Consider the following 22399-nt stretch of genomic DNA (forward strand, 5'->3'; position numbering starts at 1 on the left):
AAACCGAAACCCCCGGCTCCAAAATACATGTTGTTGGATAAATGGGCAAATGTTTTACAAAAAAAGCTGAGAAACAAGGGTGTCTGTTCACTAAAGTCTTGGTGTGTTTCATTAAAAAAACGATCTATGCAGTGACAAGGCTTAGCTAAGATGTTATCATGTTATTGGTTCATTTTATTTCATATAAGGAAAGGTGTGACACCATGAGAGCAGCGGGTTACAGGATTCATCGTGCTTCCTGTGTTAGCGCAGTTCTGGTCAGAGTGACAAACTATAAAAAAACAATTCGCTGTATAGTGTTGCAAAAACTAAAGATTCTCTGCAAAGCCAAAGTGTGAACAGCAAAGGACCAAACATGATCGCGCATAAACACGAGGAATTATACACTTCAGACAAAGCGAACTAGTAATAAAAGTATTTGTGAATCAAATACATTAAATGTGTGTTTTGTCAGAGGATAAGCTCCACCCATTTTTCCTGTCACCTCTCCCCTTTCACCACAACCTATTTTAGCCCTGAAAAATGTTCATAATTTGTCCCATGGGCCAGTTTTCAGATAAAAACTGTGCATTAATATCGAATTAGCCTCTTCTTCTGTGCAACATCATGAGTCATTTCCAGGACACCGTCTAAAGATATCCATCATAACTTCTAAACTGTAACACCTCTTGTGGAACAAGTCCGATGTCTTTTAACGAATACGAACTAGTTTAGGTGACACTGATCTAACAGTGTCACACAAATAGAGAGTGCACTGTTTGATCAAACTGACACAAACCGTATCATGTATGTCATTACCATCAGCATACAACCACAGTTGACATCAAAAGTTATACAGGAAATAAAACGAGCATCTGTTGGCCCCACCACAGCGTGGTGTCTGCTGTCACCTTTCCTGTCTGCCTTTCTCCCCCGCATCTGTCTCCCCTTCTCTCCATCCACCTTTCTTTTCCCTCAGTCTTTGGTGGCAGGCAGAGTGTGTCCTGTCCAGCTGCTACTAGTGACTTTAGCTGGTCAGGCAAAACACCCACAGCACAGGAATGAGAGAAGCCGTTGTTCACTCGGTCTGAAAAGCAAGTCTACCAGACACTCTGAAGAATACATCCTTAACCCATCTCCAAAATTTTTAAAACACTACAAAATCTCAGACATACTGCAAAAGGCAAAGCCCTCCATTATTCTGTAACTCAATCTCACTCCAGTCAGCCATATCAAATTGATCTTGCAAACTACATAAGAAGAAAAGAGCAGTAAATATTCACCTTGAATCCTGACAATTCTTTGTTGCAGTATCATTCAAAGTAGGGCTGGGCCATACTGTACCGTTCACGGTAATACCGGTATAATATTGGGCAACGATAAGAAAATGAAATATGGGTAAAACGCGCATGCACAGTGCCTTTGTTTTCATACCCACATAGCGGAAAAAGCATGGCGGCGACGGAGAATGAGAAGGGCGAAAGCGGATCGTTGAATGAAACGGATGAACCAGAATTGGTTTGTAAAAATGCTGCAACTTCAGTGGTGTGGAACTGGTTTAGCTTTCATCTGTCAGATACGCAACAAAGCACTATTTTTGGTAGAGCATGCTAGCGGGCCGTTGTTATTACCGTGTTTTTTGGAAAATACGGCACACTTAAAATCAATCCTTTGATTTTTCTGAAAATCGACAGTGCCCCTTATAATCCCGTGTGCCTTATGTATGAACTCTGGTTGTGTTTACTGACCTCGAAACGATTTTATGTGGTACACGGCGCTCGAAAATCTCTCAAATGTTTTAGTACAACTTTGCTAAGCTACGAACCCGCACAGCTTGATGGATTGTCGGAGCATTGCGACTATCGTAGGCAGGAGCCTGGCGGAGTGATATGTACTGTGCTTCAACATAATATTACCGTATTGCGTGTGTATAGCCTCTTTTTAAGTTTTGTGGGTATTATACATGGTTATGCTGAGGATATGTCGGCCAGTTTCCACTGGAAATGCCTTTTGGTTAAACTGTCAGCAAGGAATTTGCATTTGCACTGTTAATTTTTTATATAACTTTAATGCACATAAAAAACAGCTGCTTTTTTAAGTGAATATACGTTGTTGGGTTTTTTTTGCACTAATAAAGTTGTGGAGTTGTAAAGTATTTTGTGTCATATCAATTATATCGTCAGTTATATCGTTATCGCAAATTTTCAAATGTATATCGTGATAAATATTTTTGGTCATATCGCCCTGCTCTAATTCAAAGCAAAGTCTATTTCTCACAGGCCTCTCTCTGAAAAGAAAACACCTGCAATAAATGAAATTTAAGAACCAACAGCTACAAGGACAAGACAGCTAAATCTTCATTAACACCTCATCATCAGCCTAATCCTTCCCATGTCGGATCACAACCCAAATTCATTAAAAAAAAAAACTATGATTTGAATTCAAATTTCTTTGCGTACAAAGTTACAAGATTAAGATCTTTAAAACGTGTTTATTAAATTAGTTTAAATGGTTAATATCGTTCACCTTTGCACGCTTGTATTTTCTGACAATGTGTTAACAGACGAACGATCTGAAACTGAAAGAGAAAAAAGAAACCATTTAGTCCACCTGCAGTCTGAACTACACACCTAACCACCCACTGACCTCCCAACACTGTGTTCTGCTCTGCGGTTCACTCATCTACAACACTGCATTAGCAGATAGTCCTCTGTTGTAACAGGGCTCAGGGGGAGGGTTTGACAGCTGGCATACCTAAAGCAAAAAAACAAGGGCTCAGGAATAGATCAGACTTTATTTAGACAATAGGGTTTATCTGCAGATGGATGTTTTGGGCTGCTGTTCAGAGTCCTGCTGATCAACACTGAAATCTATGGAGAGCCACAATTAAACTAAAGATTACTATTCATCAGAAACTTCTTCGCAGGCAGCTTACAAGCTTATTATAAAGTATTATGCATCAGCACCGGCAACTACTGCAAATGTCACAGCGTCGAAACCACATGTAATAATATAAAAAGATTGTGGTTTCATTCTGAAAGTGAGAAGTTCTACACAGACAGAGACACATGGCAAATAACTTTCACCGCTACGTTTGTTCCCGTTTACTCTACGTGGGCACACACAGGAAGATGTTGTGACGTGGATTTGTTTGAAATACTTCGTTAAATACTATCTTGATGCTTCCCCTACGATTTACCACGACAGAGGCAGCGTTTATAAAAGATTGTGAACAGATAATTTAGTATCTGGCGATGTGATGCTGAACTATGTCACTGTAGCATATATTTGAGCAAACTGCATCTAAAATGTACCTTTTTCAAAATTTGTTGTTCTGGTTCTGGCCAGGAATAAAACAGGAAAATATAAATGGCAGAAAAAAGAAGCTGAGCCTGGCAGAAACTGTCGAGAAACTTTTCTGTGTTTAAAGTAGAAACATTGTTTAAAGAGTTTATCTCGTGTCACGATGGCAGAAAGAGAGTAGTCAACAACACATTTAGAACAAGAAAAAGGTTTCTCCAAGTTAGACTGTTGGGGACGCCGTAGCTTCTGTGTAGGTCTCTTGCCTGTAAGTTCGCTGATGGACTTAAAGTATGTTTCGGCTGCAAACTACTCAGTTTCCCCTCCATCGCCACCTCAAAATTTACTTATTTATCTACAGGGCTCTAGAGTGCGACCAAATTTTTCAGCGGTGCGACTAAAAAAAAATAAAATATTTGGTTGCACCTGTGCGACCAACTGTTCGGGTAGCAAAAAATAAAAAATAAAAAATCTGCAACCTTCCCTGTGGTCAACAACAGACACACATTATGCCCCTATCGTGGACTAAACCAATCAGAGATAGTAAGGGGCGGGACCTCTCTGATTGGCCGTGGTCCAGTTGAAAGTGCAGGTGGAAGTGGGAGGTGAGTAGCTTGAATAAAGCGATATCAATTCATTAAATCCTGAATCGACTTTTAAATATAACTGTGTTTTGCCAGAAACGCCAGATTCTCAGATTAAAGCTCACAAAACCATTTCAACAACAACCAAACAGCAAATGAGAGCAGGTACACGGATTCCACACAAAGACGTAAACACAGAGGACCGACGCATCAGAATCAACTTTGTCTTTCTCGGGTTTCTTACCTGACGGCCCATAGACGGACACGCTGTCGGAGCTTAGCGATTCTGATGCGTCCGGTCCGCGCTGTGTTTACGTCTTTTTGCGCTGATTCTGAGCTGCAGGTTTTGTCTCTCCAACCAAAATTCACCGAGCCAGCAGCAAAAGAAGCAGCAAACTGCGCTTCACATTTGATCAATGTCGTCATGAATTTTGCTGTTTTGCTTCCACGACTATTAAAATCACACTTCATGCACAGCTAGCTCTCTCTCTCTCGATCTCTCTCTGTACTTCAAGAACAGTTTCCCGTCTCCAATCTCCGTTTTCTGTATTATTCATTCGCTTATTACCCACCAGTCTACCGTTGTTTACAGCGCTGTCGGCTGCTGTCTTTTTCTTTTTCACTTAAATGACCTCTGACAAGAAAGCCTATTTTTTCTGTTGTTCAATACTGAAGAAATTTAAACTTTATATGCAGAACATTGTAGAATATTTTTAAGGTTATCTGCTATAAAAAGCCAGACCAGGAAAATCTCCTTCATGTTTTTCTGTGTTTTATTCTCAGTTACTTTCACACAAAGGCATCTGCTGTGATGTTCACAATTCTGATGAAGTCAGTACTGATAAATGATCAGAATTATAATATTTCTGACTGTCTGAGGCTAAGTTGAATCGAATCGGGACTTTGAAAACCGGAATCGAATGGATTATAGAAATCAGTGATGATACCCAGCCCTAGTGAGCAGCCTAGGCACGACAGAAGTGGATGTAGCTGTAATAGGAAAAGAACTATTGCTAACTTTTCTGTTAAGTTAAGGCCTGATGCTTCTGAAATTCATAGCCAGTGCTCTGACACGGTGTCATCAATCTTTGAATGCTGAAAAAGCACAGTGTATCCAGAAAAACACATATTATATAAATTATTATAAAATTTGTGTGCGCCTAACTTTTGTGCCGGTGGTAAAAAGTTAGTCTAGAGCCCTGATCTATTAGTTTATCTGGTTTTTAACTGAATTATAATGGAAGTTAAGTGATCAGTGAGGCCTGCAGTATAACAAAATAAGTCAATTTTAACACTGAAATATGCAAAGCAAGGCTCTGGAGTCCCAGACTAAAAACATGGAGCTGAAAATTAGCACAATATGGTGATCAGTATTTGCAGAGTTCACAACCAGGGCTTCCTGCAGAGTGACTGATTCTACGTGAGAAAAGCACATGAACATGAAAGAGTAGCACCAATGACTGACACGCACTTTAACCTGCTACCTTTTCTCCTTACCACCCCCTGGTTAGATGTTTATTTCTTCAGTTATGCCTTTTTGAGGATTAGTGTCAAATATACAGACACTGAGCCTAACAGAAACGTTGGATATAGTGTGACAAGACCGTGTGCAGGACAAATTTATTTTCTGTAAAAAGATATTAATTATATTCTTTTATTTTTCTTCACTGTCTAAGCGTCACTGTGATAGTATTAGAGCTCAGATAGGAAGTGAGCATATAAATCCATATTAAGAAGGGAGAGACTGTGCAAATACTCACTTTTGATATATTTAAACAATGTGAGGTCCAAGCAGTGATGTCACTAGACACTTTTCACAGTCCTTGGCAGGCTACTTTTGGACCTCATTTGTTATACACTAATATCTCTTTCAGATATTTTGTTCCAATTCAGCAGATTATTTTTCCAGACTATTATGTGATAACGTATAAAAATCCTGCTCTTGTTTTTATATATTCCCTGACTACAAGCTTCCTCAAAAAAAAATTTTAAGTGAAGAAAACCAGTCTCTATATAATTTGACATTGTGCAGAGTACTGGTTGCTTTGCAGTTTGAAAATCTGTCCTGTTGCTTTCAATTAATAGAACCAGCCTCATGCTTAAAATAACTACAAAAACACCAGGGCAATTGGAGTGGAATTGCAAGAATTTAGAAGAAATAATAAAATAAGATGGCCTGGAGGTAGAAACAATGTTGTAATTATGTTGTAATGCTCAAAATTTTTCTGTTTTTTTACTATAAACAAATATAGTAGATGTCTGTATCACACATATCTTTGTTTATTCCAGTAATAAAATGCATAGAAACATAGGGTAAAAAATATATAAGTGCAGAATTCACATAATGTTATCGCTATCACATCTAAATCTGGTTGCAACACATTTATTTCATCTATAAAACATATACAGTTGGGTATACTATGAACAAGAGAATAATTTCTCACAATGCCATCTTGAGATAACATACATGTATAGCCACATGTATATCATAGAGGCTGTCTGGGCATTGTACTGAATTTTTTCACATTATGCAACGTATTGTAACTTGTGGTGACTAATTAGTTACCCAGAGCGTGACAGTGTTGAAATCATGACTACGTTTGATAGCAAGGTGATTGCACAGGTCACCAGATAGGAGACAACCTTTCTGCAAACAGTAGACCTAGACTGACTGCAGTAACCTTCAGAGAGATCTTCGAAGGTTTGCAAATAATTGTTATCTAATTTATAAATGCAGACAGATTGCCAACATGTTCCCATCAGTCTGAGTAAGTGTTTGTTAATGAGCACACTTGAGGGCACTTAACTCAACTGGCTGCCAGCTAGTTGTATGCTAGTTCATAGTCCTATAAAGCACGCCAGTTGGTGAGCAAAAATGTAATGTCAAACTGTTAAATTTGAATTTTTGTCTACATAGACATCAACAGATATGTGATGTTCGATGATTCATCGCAGTTAATTGCTGTATTATCGGAAACACATTGAATTTAATTGCCAACATGACCTCAATCAAATTGCAGACTGATACCTGACTGTCGTACGATAGCATTTATGCAAGGCTTTAGAGACAATTTTAGTATGCTTGATAATCTCATTTTTCAGCAAACAAACAGTTAAAGTAAGACTTGGTCTTATTCTGTAAAATAGATACTGACAGAGCTGAACTCTTAAAGAATAATTTGCAGATGAAAAAGATGCTAAATCGCAATATATGTTACTGCAATACTCAGCACATTGGAAAATGCTAAAAATCAAAATAACATCATTTCGACTGTATGTATAATGTCGTGATAATATCGTATCGTGGCGTGTCTGGTGATTCTAATGTCCAGGATGATGATTTCAAATGTCTTTGTTTATCCAAACAACCCTAAGCTAAAAAAGGCAGGTTGCTAATGATGTTTGCTCCTTTAATGACCAATTTATTCATGTAGACAAACTTCTTCTGTCATAGTCCCTGTGGCTGTCCGGCTGACTCATTAAGGCTACATGTGTTATTGTTTTTGTTTCGCTCTCGCTCTCTCTACCTCTCCTGCCTCCTCCCCTGCCTAGGCGGAGCTCACCACAAGCTCCTGCATTTGGCCACACACCTGCAGGCAATTACACACCTGAGGCTCACCATCCAGCAGTTTCGTGGGCACTACTTAAGGTGGTGGCTCAGAGCTTCTCATCGTTGGACTGTTGTACAGACTCACGTTAGTGTAAGCCTGGCTTTGACTTTCTGTTTGTAAATAGATTTCCCTGGGCCCGTCCCTTGAGCCTTTCTTGAATTCCCGAGCGTGAGTGTTTGACTGAGCAGTGTGGCGAGTTTTTGCGTGGAGCGTGTTGGAGTAGGAGAGCGGAACGAGTGTGCGTGTGTGGAGCGTGGAGCACCGAGCGAGTGAAGAGACCCTTCCCTTGGATCCCCGGGCCACTGATCTTTCCCCACACTTTGTATATAGTTTACTTGGTGTTTGTAAATAAAAGACTGTTCATTTCAATCTTTCCGTCTGCACTTGAGTCCGTTCAGTCAGCCCAGACACGGTCAAGATTGTGAAACATGTATATGAATTTTTACAATTAGAAAACTACCCCCTGTGAGTGGTGCATCTGACGTCACAGCCCTCTTCTACCATACAAAGAAATATACGCCCCCGTTTCCACAGAATGCACTTTGTTGCTTTCCACAGCATGGCACTGAGCCAACCACTTGGGTACAGGAAGTGATGTCAGTCTGTGTGCCAGTTAGGGACAAATCTGATATTCCCACAAAGCCATTTCCAAAGATAAACATACAGAACCGTTCCCCTGTGTGTGTACACATCCTAATTCAGTTGCCAGTATTTCTTCAACAATTCTGACTGTGTTTCTTCAAATGCAAAAGTAAGGCAGCAGCACTGATACACACATTCACTACACAGATAGACAAAAGAGCCGTGGAATAATGTTAAGAAAAAGCCAAGTTAATTAAAATGTATGAAGAAGCATAGAGGTGTATCTTTGAGATATGCCTGTTCCCCTGGGAATGGGATTAAATGAATTGTTATATCTTTCCTTCTTACTGCAGGGCATAATTCCCATGGACCATGAACCTTAAAAACCAGTTTAGAGAACATAATATTCTACCCGCTTTTGTTTTCCTAAGGGGGTTTGGACTAAAGAATCACTAGCTCTGCAGTGTTGACATAAGCACAGCCCACTCACCCCTGAACCTTGAGCCACTACTACAGGAAGTGAGTAAAGCCTTTCATAAGGGTAGTGTAAGTTCACTTCACCGGCCCTCCTATGAAAAGGATTTATCTCTGGATTGTAAAACTTGGAGGCATGAGAGGAGGAAGCTGGAATGGGATGAAGAGAGGAGGGGCAGGGGTGAGCCTGAACGCCATTAGGGAAGTCATAAACTTCGCCATCAAAGTGTGAAGTCTGAAGTTAGATATCCCACAAATCTGTCTGTAACTCAATATCACCCAAACAGTCTTTATTGGTAGATTCATCTCTGCAGCTGGCATACAGTAGAAAACACAGCTAAATCAGACACTCATTTCACTGGATTATATTTTATCTACTGTTTGAAGGGAGTAAGGATATGCAAGCAAAGCTTCTTTTAGTTCCTAAGTATGTTAACAGGTGTTGAGATAATAAATTAACTTCCTTTGGATGTAAACTTCGACGTTGAAAGGCAAGTATGGTCCTATCATTTTGAAGGTTTATGTTCAAGAGTGGCCAAATAAAGGGAAACTTACTTTAAACCAGATCAATACTTACTGCTAGCGCCATTTTTAACTTAAGTACACTTAAGTTAAAGTGTACTTAAATAATGTTACAAAGGGCTAAACAATAAGAAACTTCAATAAGTGAAAAATGAATTTCATAGAGTAAAAATTATTTTAATATAAACAGGAAAAAACAAATACTGCATATTAAAAATAGGTTGAAGTAAAAAATAGTTTTTGCAAAGAGATGTCGAGTTCAACTGCCTGCGATCTTCAGGCAGAGAATTCCACAGTCGCCGGGCCTGAACTGCAAAGAACACCTTTAATGACCAACGACTCTTTGGGGCTGCTAACATGCGTCAGGCAGTAACCAGTGTTCATATGCCGTAATCACTTCTGTCTCTTCAAATGACCCCAAACTGACTCAAAGCAGTTTATATCAAGACCCAACATGGTGAAGGACTTCTTTGTTCTTGTCACTCAAGACGGTTCTTTTTAGTGTTGCTGTATTTTTAAGACAAGTGTCTTGTGGTGGAATGAATGCAGACTTAATCAGATGACTCCCCGAAGGCATCTGTACGTTGCATAACGATCTAAATAGCATAATATAAGACATCAATCTACCAAATAATTACAGAGAAAGAAATGGGTTCAGGTAAGTGACTAATTTGACTGGTCCTTCTAGAAACAAGTTTTGCCACTTGGCCACCGCTTTAACAGTTAATACAACCATGTATCTAATTAATGAGGAGGGAGCCTAAACTTGAATTTCAGTAGTGATTGGCATATAAAAACAGTTCAGACCTGATGCAAACCTCTCCAAAAGTTTGGTGAGTATGCCCAAAAATAAGATTTACAATGTTTTCCCACGGCAGGTTATACTTCTACATATAACATATCTACAAACATACAAACATAGACGGCATTAGAGGTTTATAAGCAGCTCGAACCAGACTGCCAGCATCATGAGCATATTTGGATAATCCCACCAGAATTCTTAACAAAATATTCTAATTCACATTATAGATACCGTAAGTCTGTCACCACACAGCTGAACCTGTTGAAACCTGAAACCTCTACTGCACTATGCATCAACACAGCAACATAAATGGATAACATTTTTCACAGTTGGGTTGCTGATTAGCTTTTTGGGGGCAGGATTGTTTTATTCAGGATTCTTTAAATTATGAATAGAAGGATTTCTCTTAGCTATTTTCTGATATATCAGTATCATCATTTCTAATGACCAATAGATGTAAAAAGTAAAGAAGAGATGAGAGAAACACTCTTTAATAATGTTATGGGTGTTGATGTTGCAAAGTTTGGTCATGTTTAAGTTAGAAGGTTTTTCTTTGTAAATGCAGATCTGAAAAGATACTTAACAGCTTAGTGTAGCTATGATTTATGTAGTATATAACATACTAGGTACTGATAGTGAGACTGGTCATTATTCATCAGCCCTGACAGATGTAGGAGGCTCATGTTGGTAAGTGATCAAAAAAAAAAACAAAAAAACATGACCACTTACAAGCAGCATATGAAGTCACAGGCAAGCAGGCAAGATGGAAGCGGGTACATTTCTGCCTACCTCTCCATGCAGGCATAAATCAGAGGTCTTTGAAGAGATGGAAGACAAGGCTAATTCCCAGAGGAACACAGGAGCCACTGTGTAAAGTGAGACAGCTGGGGGAGACCGAGCATATGACTAAAGACTGGCTGTGCTACCACTGTATGTCTTTACTGATGGGTGCTGACATGTGCTGTCTGGACCTATAACATCAAAGCAAATAAGTTGTCAACTCAATCAAGAAACAAGAAGTGGCTTTTCATATATATTTAAAGAAGTTGTGAATTTTCCAACTCTGGGACTAATGTAGGCTAGCTTACCTTATCTTTAATAGATAACATCAGCTGAGAATTATACACAAAATAATACAGTAACAGTAAAAAACAAAAATGCAAGAAGGAAGAGTCCTATAATGCTATAACAACAGCAACACAAGCACTGCTACAGTCTGTTACACTGAAATACCATAAGTGGCGTGCAACAGCCATCAGCCAACCCAGCACAAATCAGTTCTCAGCAGTACTGAAACTACCCAAGCAGTACAACATTTACCATGCAATGGAGAGAAATGTCTGTCTTGCAGCTCCAAGGGCAGCTTTCTCATCAATCATAGATGCCTTCAAAAGCCGAGTTTTTGACAACAGCTCGGCGGGGGTTTGGGAACAGCCACATCGTCTGCATTCACAAAGATTTAGACGTAGTTGTGGAAGCAGAGAGGTGTGCCCTGGGGTCTTTCTTCTTGTCCCACTAGATATCAGACTCGTTTCATTTGTGCTGGATCATCTGCTTTGCCAGAACTCTCAATGTAAAGTATTTAATACAATCCACCCAACAGATTTAATAAAAAAAATAAATCTGGCAGATGGACTGGGGATCAAGTGGAGATGAAATGTTTAAGTTAAAGTGCAGTGTTTTAGTTTAATAACCGCAATGTCCCCGTTATACAAAGAGACAACATTCTAAAAATAATTTTGATATAAAAATCAAAATTTGAAAGAGTGTGTTAAATAGACTATAGACAAAAAAGGAAAAACTGGGAGCCGGCATGCTGATCAGGATCACAAGTGTTTCTAGGTATCAAGATGAGCCATCCTTAGCCTCCTCAATCTGACATCTGAATTTACACAGGCACACACCCTTACTTACCCGTTAAAATCATAAGTCTTGCCTAGTTAGGCATATTTGGAGGGGAATTTGCCAAAGCAATAAATAACATGAACTTGTTTAATCAATCATATAGCAGCCCAAAATGTCTTTGTTCTTGTGATATTTTATAGAACTATCACTCATATGTGATAACAGGGGCTTTTGAGAAGCAGCAGGCTGCCATCAACAGAAGGCAAAGGCTGAAACAATGCTGGTCCTTTGTGCCAGTAAGTAAGCCCAGTGCAAGAGAGCCAAAGAGGTGGAAAGGGCAAGTCAGACGGCATTTTCACACACACTGGAAGAGACTACATTCCACTGGGCTTCAACTTTACAAAGGGGAGGGCAAAGAAGAAAAATGACTTGTCAAGTGCCATGTTGTCTCATGTATTAACATGCACAAAGGAGGCTTGGGAAGGCCTCTTAACTGGACAGTTAAAAAACAGAAAGTGTGATGAATAATTGGCCAGTTAGAGAAGACCACAGACAATGAATACGCAAAGAAGATTTTCAACAAATAAATCAATAATCATGCAGCTGAAATGAGCTCCAGCCTCCCTGTGATCTTGAATTGGATAAGCAAATCTTAGGATTTTTTTTCTTGTTTTCTGTTTTGCAGATGCACTATTACAGTGCTTTTTAAGTGTATAACAGCTCACTACAAGCTACTTCAGAACTACTTTCTCTGTCAAATTCTGAAAATCAAGTGGAAAGCATATGTTTGTGATCTATAGCACGGATCAAGCTCTGAAGGTCTTACTGTCATTTTTTGGAAGTCACCCCTGTTTTTAAAAGGGATTATTCCAAAACTGCGACATGGTCTTTCATCAGGACTCATCTGGTGGAAAAGGAGTGGGGAAGGTGAGGCCCCAGGAGGGGTGAGTCTGTTGAAAGACACAACCTGGAGGCCTTCACCTTGCATCCCATATCAGGATTTTTTGAGTCATACGCCCAAATTTGGCATCTTTGCAAAGTGATGAAACTGCACTTAATAAAAAAAAGACACCTCAAGCAATATAATGTGATAGCCCAAAATATTTTTTCTTGCTGCTTCCGTAGGTTATCAGAACAGAGGGAGTCCAATTTTTTACTATTACGCTCTCATTCTTCAATGAAGTCACACTCCACATAACTTTCTTACTCTTACTCTCCAGATTTTTTTTTTTTTTTTTTTTTTTTTCCACGGGGCTGTTAAACACAATGGAAAGCGCACGATCACCCCAGCTGTCTCCCATTACTGGCTCTGACCAAAATTATTTACACGCCTGCTTACTGGAACTATGTGAGAGCGAGAGAGGGGAAGAGAGAGGGTTGGGGGCGGGATTTGGTTGACTCCTTCAGATTTACGTAAGCATCCTCTTAACAAGAGGCTGATAAGAAATGACAGACATAGAAGATCTTGTGTCTGTAGAAACTTGTCTGCTGCACTTCACTTAGGCACTCTTCCATGTGTTGGTGAGAGTCTGCTTTCAAAAAAGCTAGTATATGAGTTAGTAAATCAAACTAAATACTCCACCAATCACTTTACACACTTTACACTGTTAATTAAACTGGGTAATACTGCGGTTCCCTTCATTCATAAGTAAAAGCTATAAACACACAGGGCCGCAATGACTGCCTCCTACTTGACAGCACTGTTAAGATAAAGGCTTCACCATGGGGGAGAGCAGATCTGTAATTAGACAGACTCAGGACACCCGTTGCTATGTAAACATCCCAACCACTCAGCGTAGCAGCACACTGCCTCTGCGCTGCGCTGCTCCGGCTCCTCGCATGAATCACTGGGCCACATCTGGTTTAGCATGCTGGAAGGGACTTTGTCGGTTTGGCACGCCGTGCGTGTGTGGAGTGTGTCGATTTGGACCAGACGACCCACGGCTGCGCTTACTTCTCTCCTCCCCCTGGCTACCCCACCTCTCAGATTACAGCGGTTGCACAATGCTCTCTGGCAGTCCTGACTCTTGCTGGCCCTAAGAAAGCACCGTGGATACACAGACAAACCTTTTGCTCAACTGTGGAGAGAAAGAAAAGTTACAACCACTTTTGGCACCGCAGTGACTCGCGTCTGCCAGGAGTATAGAAAAATGCAGACTGAAAGAAGTTGTTTACTCGAATGTAAAGCTGAAAGCGAACATATGCACTCTGAATATGAGCACGGCTCCAAATTCTCTCTCGTTTTGTTTAACAGTCTACAATGAATCGCTGGAGACAAATTCGCACTAGTAGCTTGGTCATCCATCAAGCCACCTCATAAGTAAAATCAGGATAGACAATAAGAGAGAAAGTGCTTTTGCACTCAATAACGCTGGTGTGTTTTTCAGTTAGCCAACACCCCGGCCTTGTGCCTCCAGTGTAACCAGCATCCTGCCGGAGCTGTTTTTGGCAACTGTCTCAAATTAATATCTGGCGTGGCTCCTGAAAGACTTTATTTCACTGTAAAATCCACAGTCAGCCCCAATGTCCCTAATATATCCTTCACAAAGTTACCATTATGGCATGCTTAGGAGACGCAACCGCAAAATGGCAGCGATCATATTGAGGGAGAAAAAAAAACAACAACTTATAAACAGCAGAGTGAAGCAGCAGAGCACAGAATTGAAATATGGACATCAAGGTGCTCTCAGTCTGACTTTTAAGAGTTATGGGAGGCTCAGAACCTGGATTGCATTACGCTGAAAGAAGACTCATTGCAGACTAATCTAAACATTACGTAAGAGCACTCCTGACAAGTTTAAGGGCAGATGTGACTGTTTACACAGATGCTGTGCGATAGTAGGAACAGACAGTAAAAGAGAGAGAGGTGAAAGAAAGAGGCTGATGTGGTGTGGAGTGTCCGTGATGTGGTTTGGAGTAAAGAAAAACTGGTAAGCTTCTCAGTGGCAGTTTTAAAAAATATTTGGCAGAAAGCAAAAAGGATAATGTTCTGAATGTGCTATTTGGCATACATTTTCCCTTAAATGATAGAAAACACCCCCCCCCCCCCCAAAAAAACAAATCATTTGCCAGTAAATCAGTGAATACAGTCACTGACAATACTCTTTGGAGGAAAGGGCATTTGGTTGTCAAACTGTAAATATCTGTCCCTTGTGACTTAGTATAACAATGCATCTTGCCGTGTGAGGAGGAATTTAGAGGAAAACTTCGTATGGGACTTCATTGTGTTGGAGATCCTGGCATTGTGGCAGAAATTATGTTTGCTCTGCCCACAACACATATTCACTAACTTGCTATTGTCTGAGTAAGAGTCAGCTCTCTGGAGTGCGGTTCAAGCCCCCAGAGAATAAGAGAAGAACTTTTACAATAATTACCTATGGCGGCAATCAGACTGAAACTATGAAAAATGCGAACCACACATTATTCCTGTGCTGCCACAGAAAAACAAAACGGGATACTGCAGTCTAAATCTGGAGTGAGTTCAAGTCGAGAGCCGTACATTGTGAAACTGCTTTCTGTAAACAGGACATCTTACATTCTAAAAAAGAGACCAAACGGAATGAACACTTGAATCTGAATATGGTTTGTGCTCCTTTCAAGTCAGTGTGACAGGTTTGTCCTCAAACTGTAGGGCTAAGTGTCAGGATGGGGTCAGTACACTATGGGATTTGTTCAATTTACCAAACAAAGAAACCCACAGTTGAACTTTGCAGCCAGTGTAGATGTAAAAGCAACGAAAGTTCCTCTAATTACCTCTCATGGCCAACTCCACAACTACTTGAAACTCCACCCACTTCTAGTCAACACAGATGTGGCCACAATTGCCGACTACTCACCCGAAACAGAACATCAACAATTCTCCCAACAACTTTCAAGGGACTGGCATGAAATTTGGTACAGATAATACTGGACCAGAGGTTTTTAGTTTAACGCTATTAGGATTATTTTATTCCCTTGAATTTCTACGCATATGCAGTTTTCTTGTATCCTATTTGGATATTGAGGAAAAAAAGTGGTGCAAATATTCATGGCACTTTATCTTCATTAATAAAGATAAATCGTGATGGATCTGGGTCTGCAAATAGGTTGACATTGTTAGGGTTTTAGCGAAATTCCAAGAAACTCATTCTAGTATTTCTCTACATTTTACAAACTAATTGGCACAAAATCTGCTAAAGACATTCATGCTCCCCAGAGGAAGATCCATGCTGGATTAGATTTTTTTTTTTAATTTGGTCTATAAAATCTTTAAAATATTTTGGTTTTCAGTGTGATGCTTTAAAAAGTTACTGGCTACCAGTTGCTAAATTGCCATTCCAATTTCTCCACACCTGTGAAACTGACAAGTTTTTATGCTTCCAAGGGGATTTATTCTGATGTCTTCATAGATCCATGCATCCATCCTTTGCCATCCAGGTCTGGTCCAGACAGCAGTCTAAAAAGAGATTCCTACACCACTCTCCAGCTCTTCTGGAGAAACACTGAGTCATTACCAAGAGATAACATCTCTACAGAGATTTAATCTCTCCAGCATGCCCTTGCTCTTCCCTGGGACTCCTCCCAGTTGGCCATGATCAGAACACCACATCTAGGAATTGTCCAGGAGACATCACCACCAGCAGATGCTTTTTTAGGTGAGAATAAAATCATCACAGGCATTCTTGCCCCCTCATGATATACTCTATATATTTTGCTGATCCTCCTTGAGTATTCATCCATCAATATTCATATGAGACTTTGCTCTGTCTTTAAACAACATGCAGAATGTACAGTTTGTTTGTTTTTTGTTTTTTTAAAAAGCAGCAAAAATGCTAAGAGAAGAAGATAAATGTAACCTTTTAATATCAGACTATTATAATTGTCATTGTGTGCATGTTAGCATGATAATGCCTTTTTTTCCTTTGTACTGCTCAAGTCTCAAAGAGCTGATATGACTGCAGAGACTTGACTCTCTGTGTGGCAGAACTGTCTTAGGAAGTCTAAAGGCCGCAGTATACCCACGTTTCAGAGAAACTTGTATTTATACCCATGGTTACGGCACAGGAAGCTGCTGCAGTATTCTCCGAACAATAGGTGTCACCACTCAGATAATATCACCACATAAGGGCTGATATAGGGGGAGAAGAAGTTAAAATGAGAAGCCAAGACTTTGTCGAGTGTTTTTTGCGAAGTTTTTCGACAACCTCTCGAGTTTTCAAAAACTGTCAACCTGTAGCACATACAACCACCTGTGTAGCAGTTTACTTATCTATTTTCTCTCTCTTTGGTTTGTCTGCATCACTGCTGTGAATTACGGAGTACTTGGCAGAATCTGAGTCTCATTCCACCCAATCTGACAGATACACGTAGGCCTGCTGAGTGTTTTGTATTCTCAGATCGAACTTGTCAGCACTTTCTTTAGTATAAATCCCCCTTACTCATGACTCTGACAAGCACTGTCTAGAAAGGCATGCTGGGAGAAGGGTGGAAAATCCCATAGCATAGGCAACATTTTGACACCACAATGTTTCAACACCATAACACCATAAGGATTTTTGCAAAGTTTGTATGATTACAACAATTCTGAAGCAGAGCCAAACATCCAGAATAATTAATAAGTTCCATCTTCCAAAACCATACTGGAGTTGTTAACGCCGAGCTAAATTATGCACTTTCAAGTAACAAGTAAATTATCAGGGTTTATTTTTGATTATTCATCTCCTCTAACGCTATAAACTAAAATCATGGTTCACAAACTGAAGTATGAAGCAAACTTCGGTTCAGGAGATGTTTTTGCTCTTCAAACAAACAAACACACATATATCTGATAACACCTAGTCTCACACGAAAAGCATAGGAAGTGGCTTGAAATGAAATAAACATACCTGCAGATGCCAGGCAACATATTGCAAGAAGCATCAAAGGAATATGGGACCTTGTAGCCATTTTATTATTCTGCAGATTCCAGTATGATAAAAGTGGATGAACTGGCCGTTCTTCAGCGTCTCACAAAGGTTTCCCTTCTTGAGAATGGGTCTGCAGAAAGCCACGTTCAGGCTCCAGCTGCAAGTGAACAAAAATAAAAGATGTCAACCAGAAGAAGCAGGTTCAATTAAAGCATTTACAAACAGCAGGGAACTGGGCTCTGCTTAATATACAGCATGGGAGTGATGAGATGAGACAAGAAGAGAGGCACTTAGGAGACCAGGGGATTAATCTGGGAGGGTTAATTGGAGGTTATGCATGCTTCAAAGGACCAGGCTGCACACACCTTCCAAGCCTGTTAGAGTGTGCAAGTAGTTTGGGATGGATGACTGACTTGCTGGGTGTTAACAGTCCAGAACATGCCACAGGTTATTAACACACTTTAATTTAAAGACTCAGGAAACTCTAGTGGGGTCTTGAGTAAGCAGCTTAGTACCACCGCACTAATTACCATGACCCTGACTGAAGCTTTAACTTAATCTAAGTGTAAACAGTGACGGCTATGACAAGGGGAAAAATGAAATTCATGTACATTTATAAACAAAGAATATCCAGAATTTTACAGAGTTTCTCTCAGAAAGTGGCAGAAGGAAAAATCCTAATTGTCTTGCATAGAAAGGAAAAGGGTGTAAAGTTTAATTATGAAAGTGATTTTTGTACAGTGAAAAATTTAATTGTTTTATTCTAGTTGATAAAACTGGAAAAAAAATTCTGCCACTATAACCACATTCCCCTTCCTTCCGTGGCAAAGGTGGTGGGGTATGTAAGCAGTGCCAATGACTCAAGAGTGGCGGAAAAAACAAGAAACCAAAACTGATTTCTAGTCTGAATCAATCAAAAAGGTCACCTGTCTAGGTTTCACTTTTCAGTTTAAACAAACCGAACAACGCAAACGCATTTCCCAAGTGTTGAGTGTTGCAAAGCTACAGATGGTTAACATGCAAGTGGATAGATAAGCTTATGAAAGAAAAGGGTAAAAGTAACATCCACTGGCCATATAAGGCTGTCAAAAAGGACTAAGTAGCGTGCAATGTCAGTGTGACTGCTGGCAAAACCACCCCACAGATGTCAGCTACTACCTTTGGGAAAAACCCGTTATAAGACGCTTGCAGCTTAGATGCTTTTTGACAAATATATTTAAACACATCATGAAATGTAGAATCATTATATTTTGTAAATTCTTTTGCAATAATTAAGAATTAATTTTCATTTAGCAGATTTAGCAGTATAATTGTAATTATACTTGGTCCTTTTTCTTTTTACAGAAAAAAATGAACGAGGCAGGAATGATTGAGTCAGGAGTTAGGCTCAGACGAGCAGGTGCTTTTGACCATGAAGTCCATCTTGCAAAAACAACTGTGTGATATCTGCAGCCGCAGACACGGCTATTACAAGTATATTTTAATGCATTTTTATCAAGGTTATAAATTCCAGTATCAGCAGCAGAAAGATGCCTTCAAAACAGTGCATTATAAGAGTCAGACCAGAGAAGCACAGAACAACTTCAGAGCAGCAAAGCAGATAAGGAACACATGGCCATGCTGTTCTTACATTCTGACAAGTATTAATAAAAACAGTACACTGGAACCTAATATATCCAAATGAAAGCAAGCTTTTCCATTTCCAATAATCCAGCTCGTTGTTTTTCAAAGGCTAAATCAAGATTAAAACGTGGACTTCTGAAAGATTTACCATGTTCCGAAGAATCCTTTTAGCTCTTTCTAATTCTCAGTTATTATGTGGGTATGTTCTGTAGATGCAATCAAAACATGTCTCTAGAAAGATATGGTCCGCAGAAAAAGTTGTGCAAATTTCTTCTCTGATTGATGTCTGACTCTTTGTGGCAAGAAAAGTGAAACTGTTGTCATGTTAGAAGTCTTGTAACAAGAACTGCAGGTGCTCACACTTTAAAGGCACTGTCTCTAACTAGTATAGAGCTGTGTGGAAGAAACACATGTGCATCTATATAACCTGTGGTGAGCTATACAGTGTATATAGGAAGTGATGCACAAAGTACTGAGGTGCATCACTCTGCAGTGCAAGCAGCTTGCACAGGACAAAAGGGCCTTTCACTGTGTGGCAGCTGCAAGGGCTGGGAAGTCATTTTGGAACATCATGACAAATATTACACTTTCAGCTTGTCAGTGAGAACCAGAGCGCTCTGTTTGATTTATGCCGCTCCTTGACCTTAATCTCTTCACTGACTAAACAAAGCTAAACTGTGTTGCAATACCTTTTGGGAAGCAAAGACCAAATCAAAGGAGACTTTCTTTACGTAAAACAGTGTGTAGCTCTTTTGATGTATCTATGGTTGGAATCACATTTGCACTGGGTTACAATACTAAGAAAGCTGGTGGTAAAACAGCTTCTAAAAACCTATGTGCAAAAGATTTAGTCATAGCCTTTTAAAGCTGTTTTGGGTTGGAGAAGGTTTTAACTCTATGCTATGGTGATGGTTTTGTTGCAGCAACAACTCAAATCACCTCATGTGACTTCTTCTCAACCCTGACTGTCTAAGCCGAGCAAAGTATTTCCCTCAAAGAGAATCTGGAAAGTACATTATAGCATGCAGACCCCAGACTGAACGTACTGAACATCAGTGAAACCAAGCTGAATACTTGTGGTCAGTTAAGTGTTAAAGGCCTGGCTTATATCTGTGTCATCACGTATGCATACGCTGCAGTTAAGCGATGTCAAGACCCAAGGGCATTTACAGGGTTCTTGTAATCGCAAAGCCATGCGCGAAGAGAGCAATAACACAAAGGCTGAGGTCTGTGTTATATAGTGCATCTTGTGGTGTATGAGTAAGATACTCAGGATTAATACTCATAAGTCATTTTGAAAATCATGTGGTCATATGAGCTTCTGAAAGAACTATAGTGAGCTCTTCTGCACTTTCAGTGTCTATGGACTGTCACGAGACTGCAATTTCAAAGTCGATACCGATACCCCTCAAAAATTGAAGATTGTCTTAAGGTTGTGCAAAACTGTCTGCGATAGCTTGTACTGTGTTTTTGGTGACATCAAGCTATATTTTTGTTGCTAATCAAATAGAGCTGGTAAAGTAAGCCACAACTGCTTCTGTATAGCAGCTGGCAGACTTTTCTCAGTTTTGATCTGAGACTGTTCCCCTGTTAATGTATTAATGTTACAGATAAAATGTCACAATGTCTCATTTTCCCCTTAGACAGTATCAGGGTTTATCCTGCATTGAAATGGACCTTTGGTGGGTGCCATGTAAACACAATCGGTTGGCACAAAGTAAAAGCAATAACTCTGTTTTACTATAATTAATGAATTTTCAGCCACTTGATTAACAAAAACTTCAACAGACTTGAATATTCTATCAACAAAACATTTTAAAAACGTCTTTTTATGACAGCACTGGCGATCTTATCTCCAGACTGGTCGTAAAACTTAAAAGATGGCTTACAAAATGTTCCATCTATTTATGTAAACATCCATCCATTTTTCCATTTTATTTTCATTAATCCTTATCCAATGTAGCACAGAAGGGGGCTGGAGTCTATGCCAGCCGACACTGAGAGGGAGGGATTGCCAGTCCATCACAGGGTGATAAACAAGCACAGAGAAAGATAAACAAACAATCACACTTATGGACAATTTAGAATCATCAGCCTAAAATAAAAGGCATGTCTGTGAACTGTGAGAAGGAGTCGGAGAGGCCGGAGAGAACCCATGCAAACAGGAGAACATGCAAACTCCTTGCAGACAGGCCCCAGCTAGCCAGAGGGTTCGAACCAGAAACCCTCTTTGTGTGAGGCTAACCGCTTCACCACTGTGCTGTCCAGATAAAATGCAAATAAAATACCTCATGATTTTGGAGTTTTAACAAATTCATCTATAATAAAAATATATATATGTGGTTGCAGTAATATCCCTGAACTCACCATCTGGATGTGTGAAGCTAAAGCAAGCTAAAAGAATAGAGAAAATATCCTAAGCATGAGCAACCATAACATACAAGTACACCGTGACTGCCACAGTAGTCCTGTCCATTTTAATCCAGTGTAAAGACACGAGTTGACACTCTTAAGTTTTTCTCTAAACTTCTTGCACTGTCAGTCATGTTTGTGCCCACAGAAGCGCGCGGGTGAGAAGAGAAAGCACACCCGTGCGCGCGCGCACACAGTATCGTGCTGTTGTCACTCTGAAGGGAATACTTCACTCAATGTTTACCTGTGCTTTTCTTTAAAGCAGCTTTCTTATGAAACACAACCAAACCAGCAACAAAGAGAATTTAAGCAAGAGCTCTGTGCTGTTAGCCCGTAGCTAACAATCAACAACAGCGGGAGAAAGCAGGAGAGCATGTCAGCGGAATCATGACAGATGTTCTGCTGGAGTTTTGAGCGGCTAAGTACACTGTAACTGTAAACAGCATTTTCAAGGGATTCGCACCCACAGTGCTGCCTGACATTCTTTATATAAACCTTATCTTCTGGACAAAAGCTAAGCGTTATCTAGTCAAAGAATTAGGTCTTGAAAACAAGCGGACATACCATGCAATCTTCAGAAAATGCCCAAGTAAACTTGGTTGAAGTTGAGGTCGCAGCGCTGGATGCGGATATCAAAGTCGTTATTTCGGCTGCACATTCACGCAGTTATTTTTGATGTAGTAGATAAAAAAAAATCACAGAGAACAATGTCGACGGGATATTTTATCAGTTTGTGTTCAAACAACCGCACTCGCTCAAAGTTTCTATCAGTTTACTACT

At 39.9% G+C, this 22399-nt stretch overlaps 1 protein-coding gene across 1 annotated transcript in view; it reads right to left on the reverse strand.

The window, feature by feature from the left end:
- Positions 1-22399, reverse strand: part of tgfbr3 (transforming growth factor, beta receptor III) — a 68713-nt gene extending 46314 nt beyond the window's left edge. Inside the window, exons 1-2 of the mRNA XM_085348855.1 lie at positions 22184-22399; positions 17564-17741 (exon numbers count right to left, since the gene is read on the reverse strand). Of these exons, the coding sequence (XP_085204981.1) occupies positions 17564-17624 (61 nt within the window). The 5' untranslated portion in view covers positions 17625-17741; positions 22184-22399. The remainder of the gene's footprint in view (positions 1-17563; positions 17742-22183) is intronic.

The sequence above is a fragment of the Diplotaxodon limnothrissa genome, linkage group LG23 (assembly GCF_057381915.1).
Source record: "Diplotaxodon limnothrissa isolate DT_005_m linkage group LG23, D_limnothrissa_male_GT1.1, whole genome shotgun sequence".
In the NCBI taxonomy this organism is placed as follows: Eukaryota; Metazoa; Chordata; class Actinopteri; order Cichliformes; family Cichlidae; genus Diplotaxodon; species Diplotaxodon limnothrissa.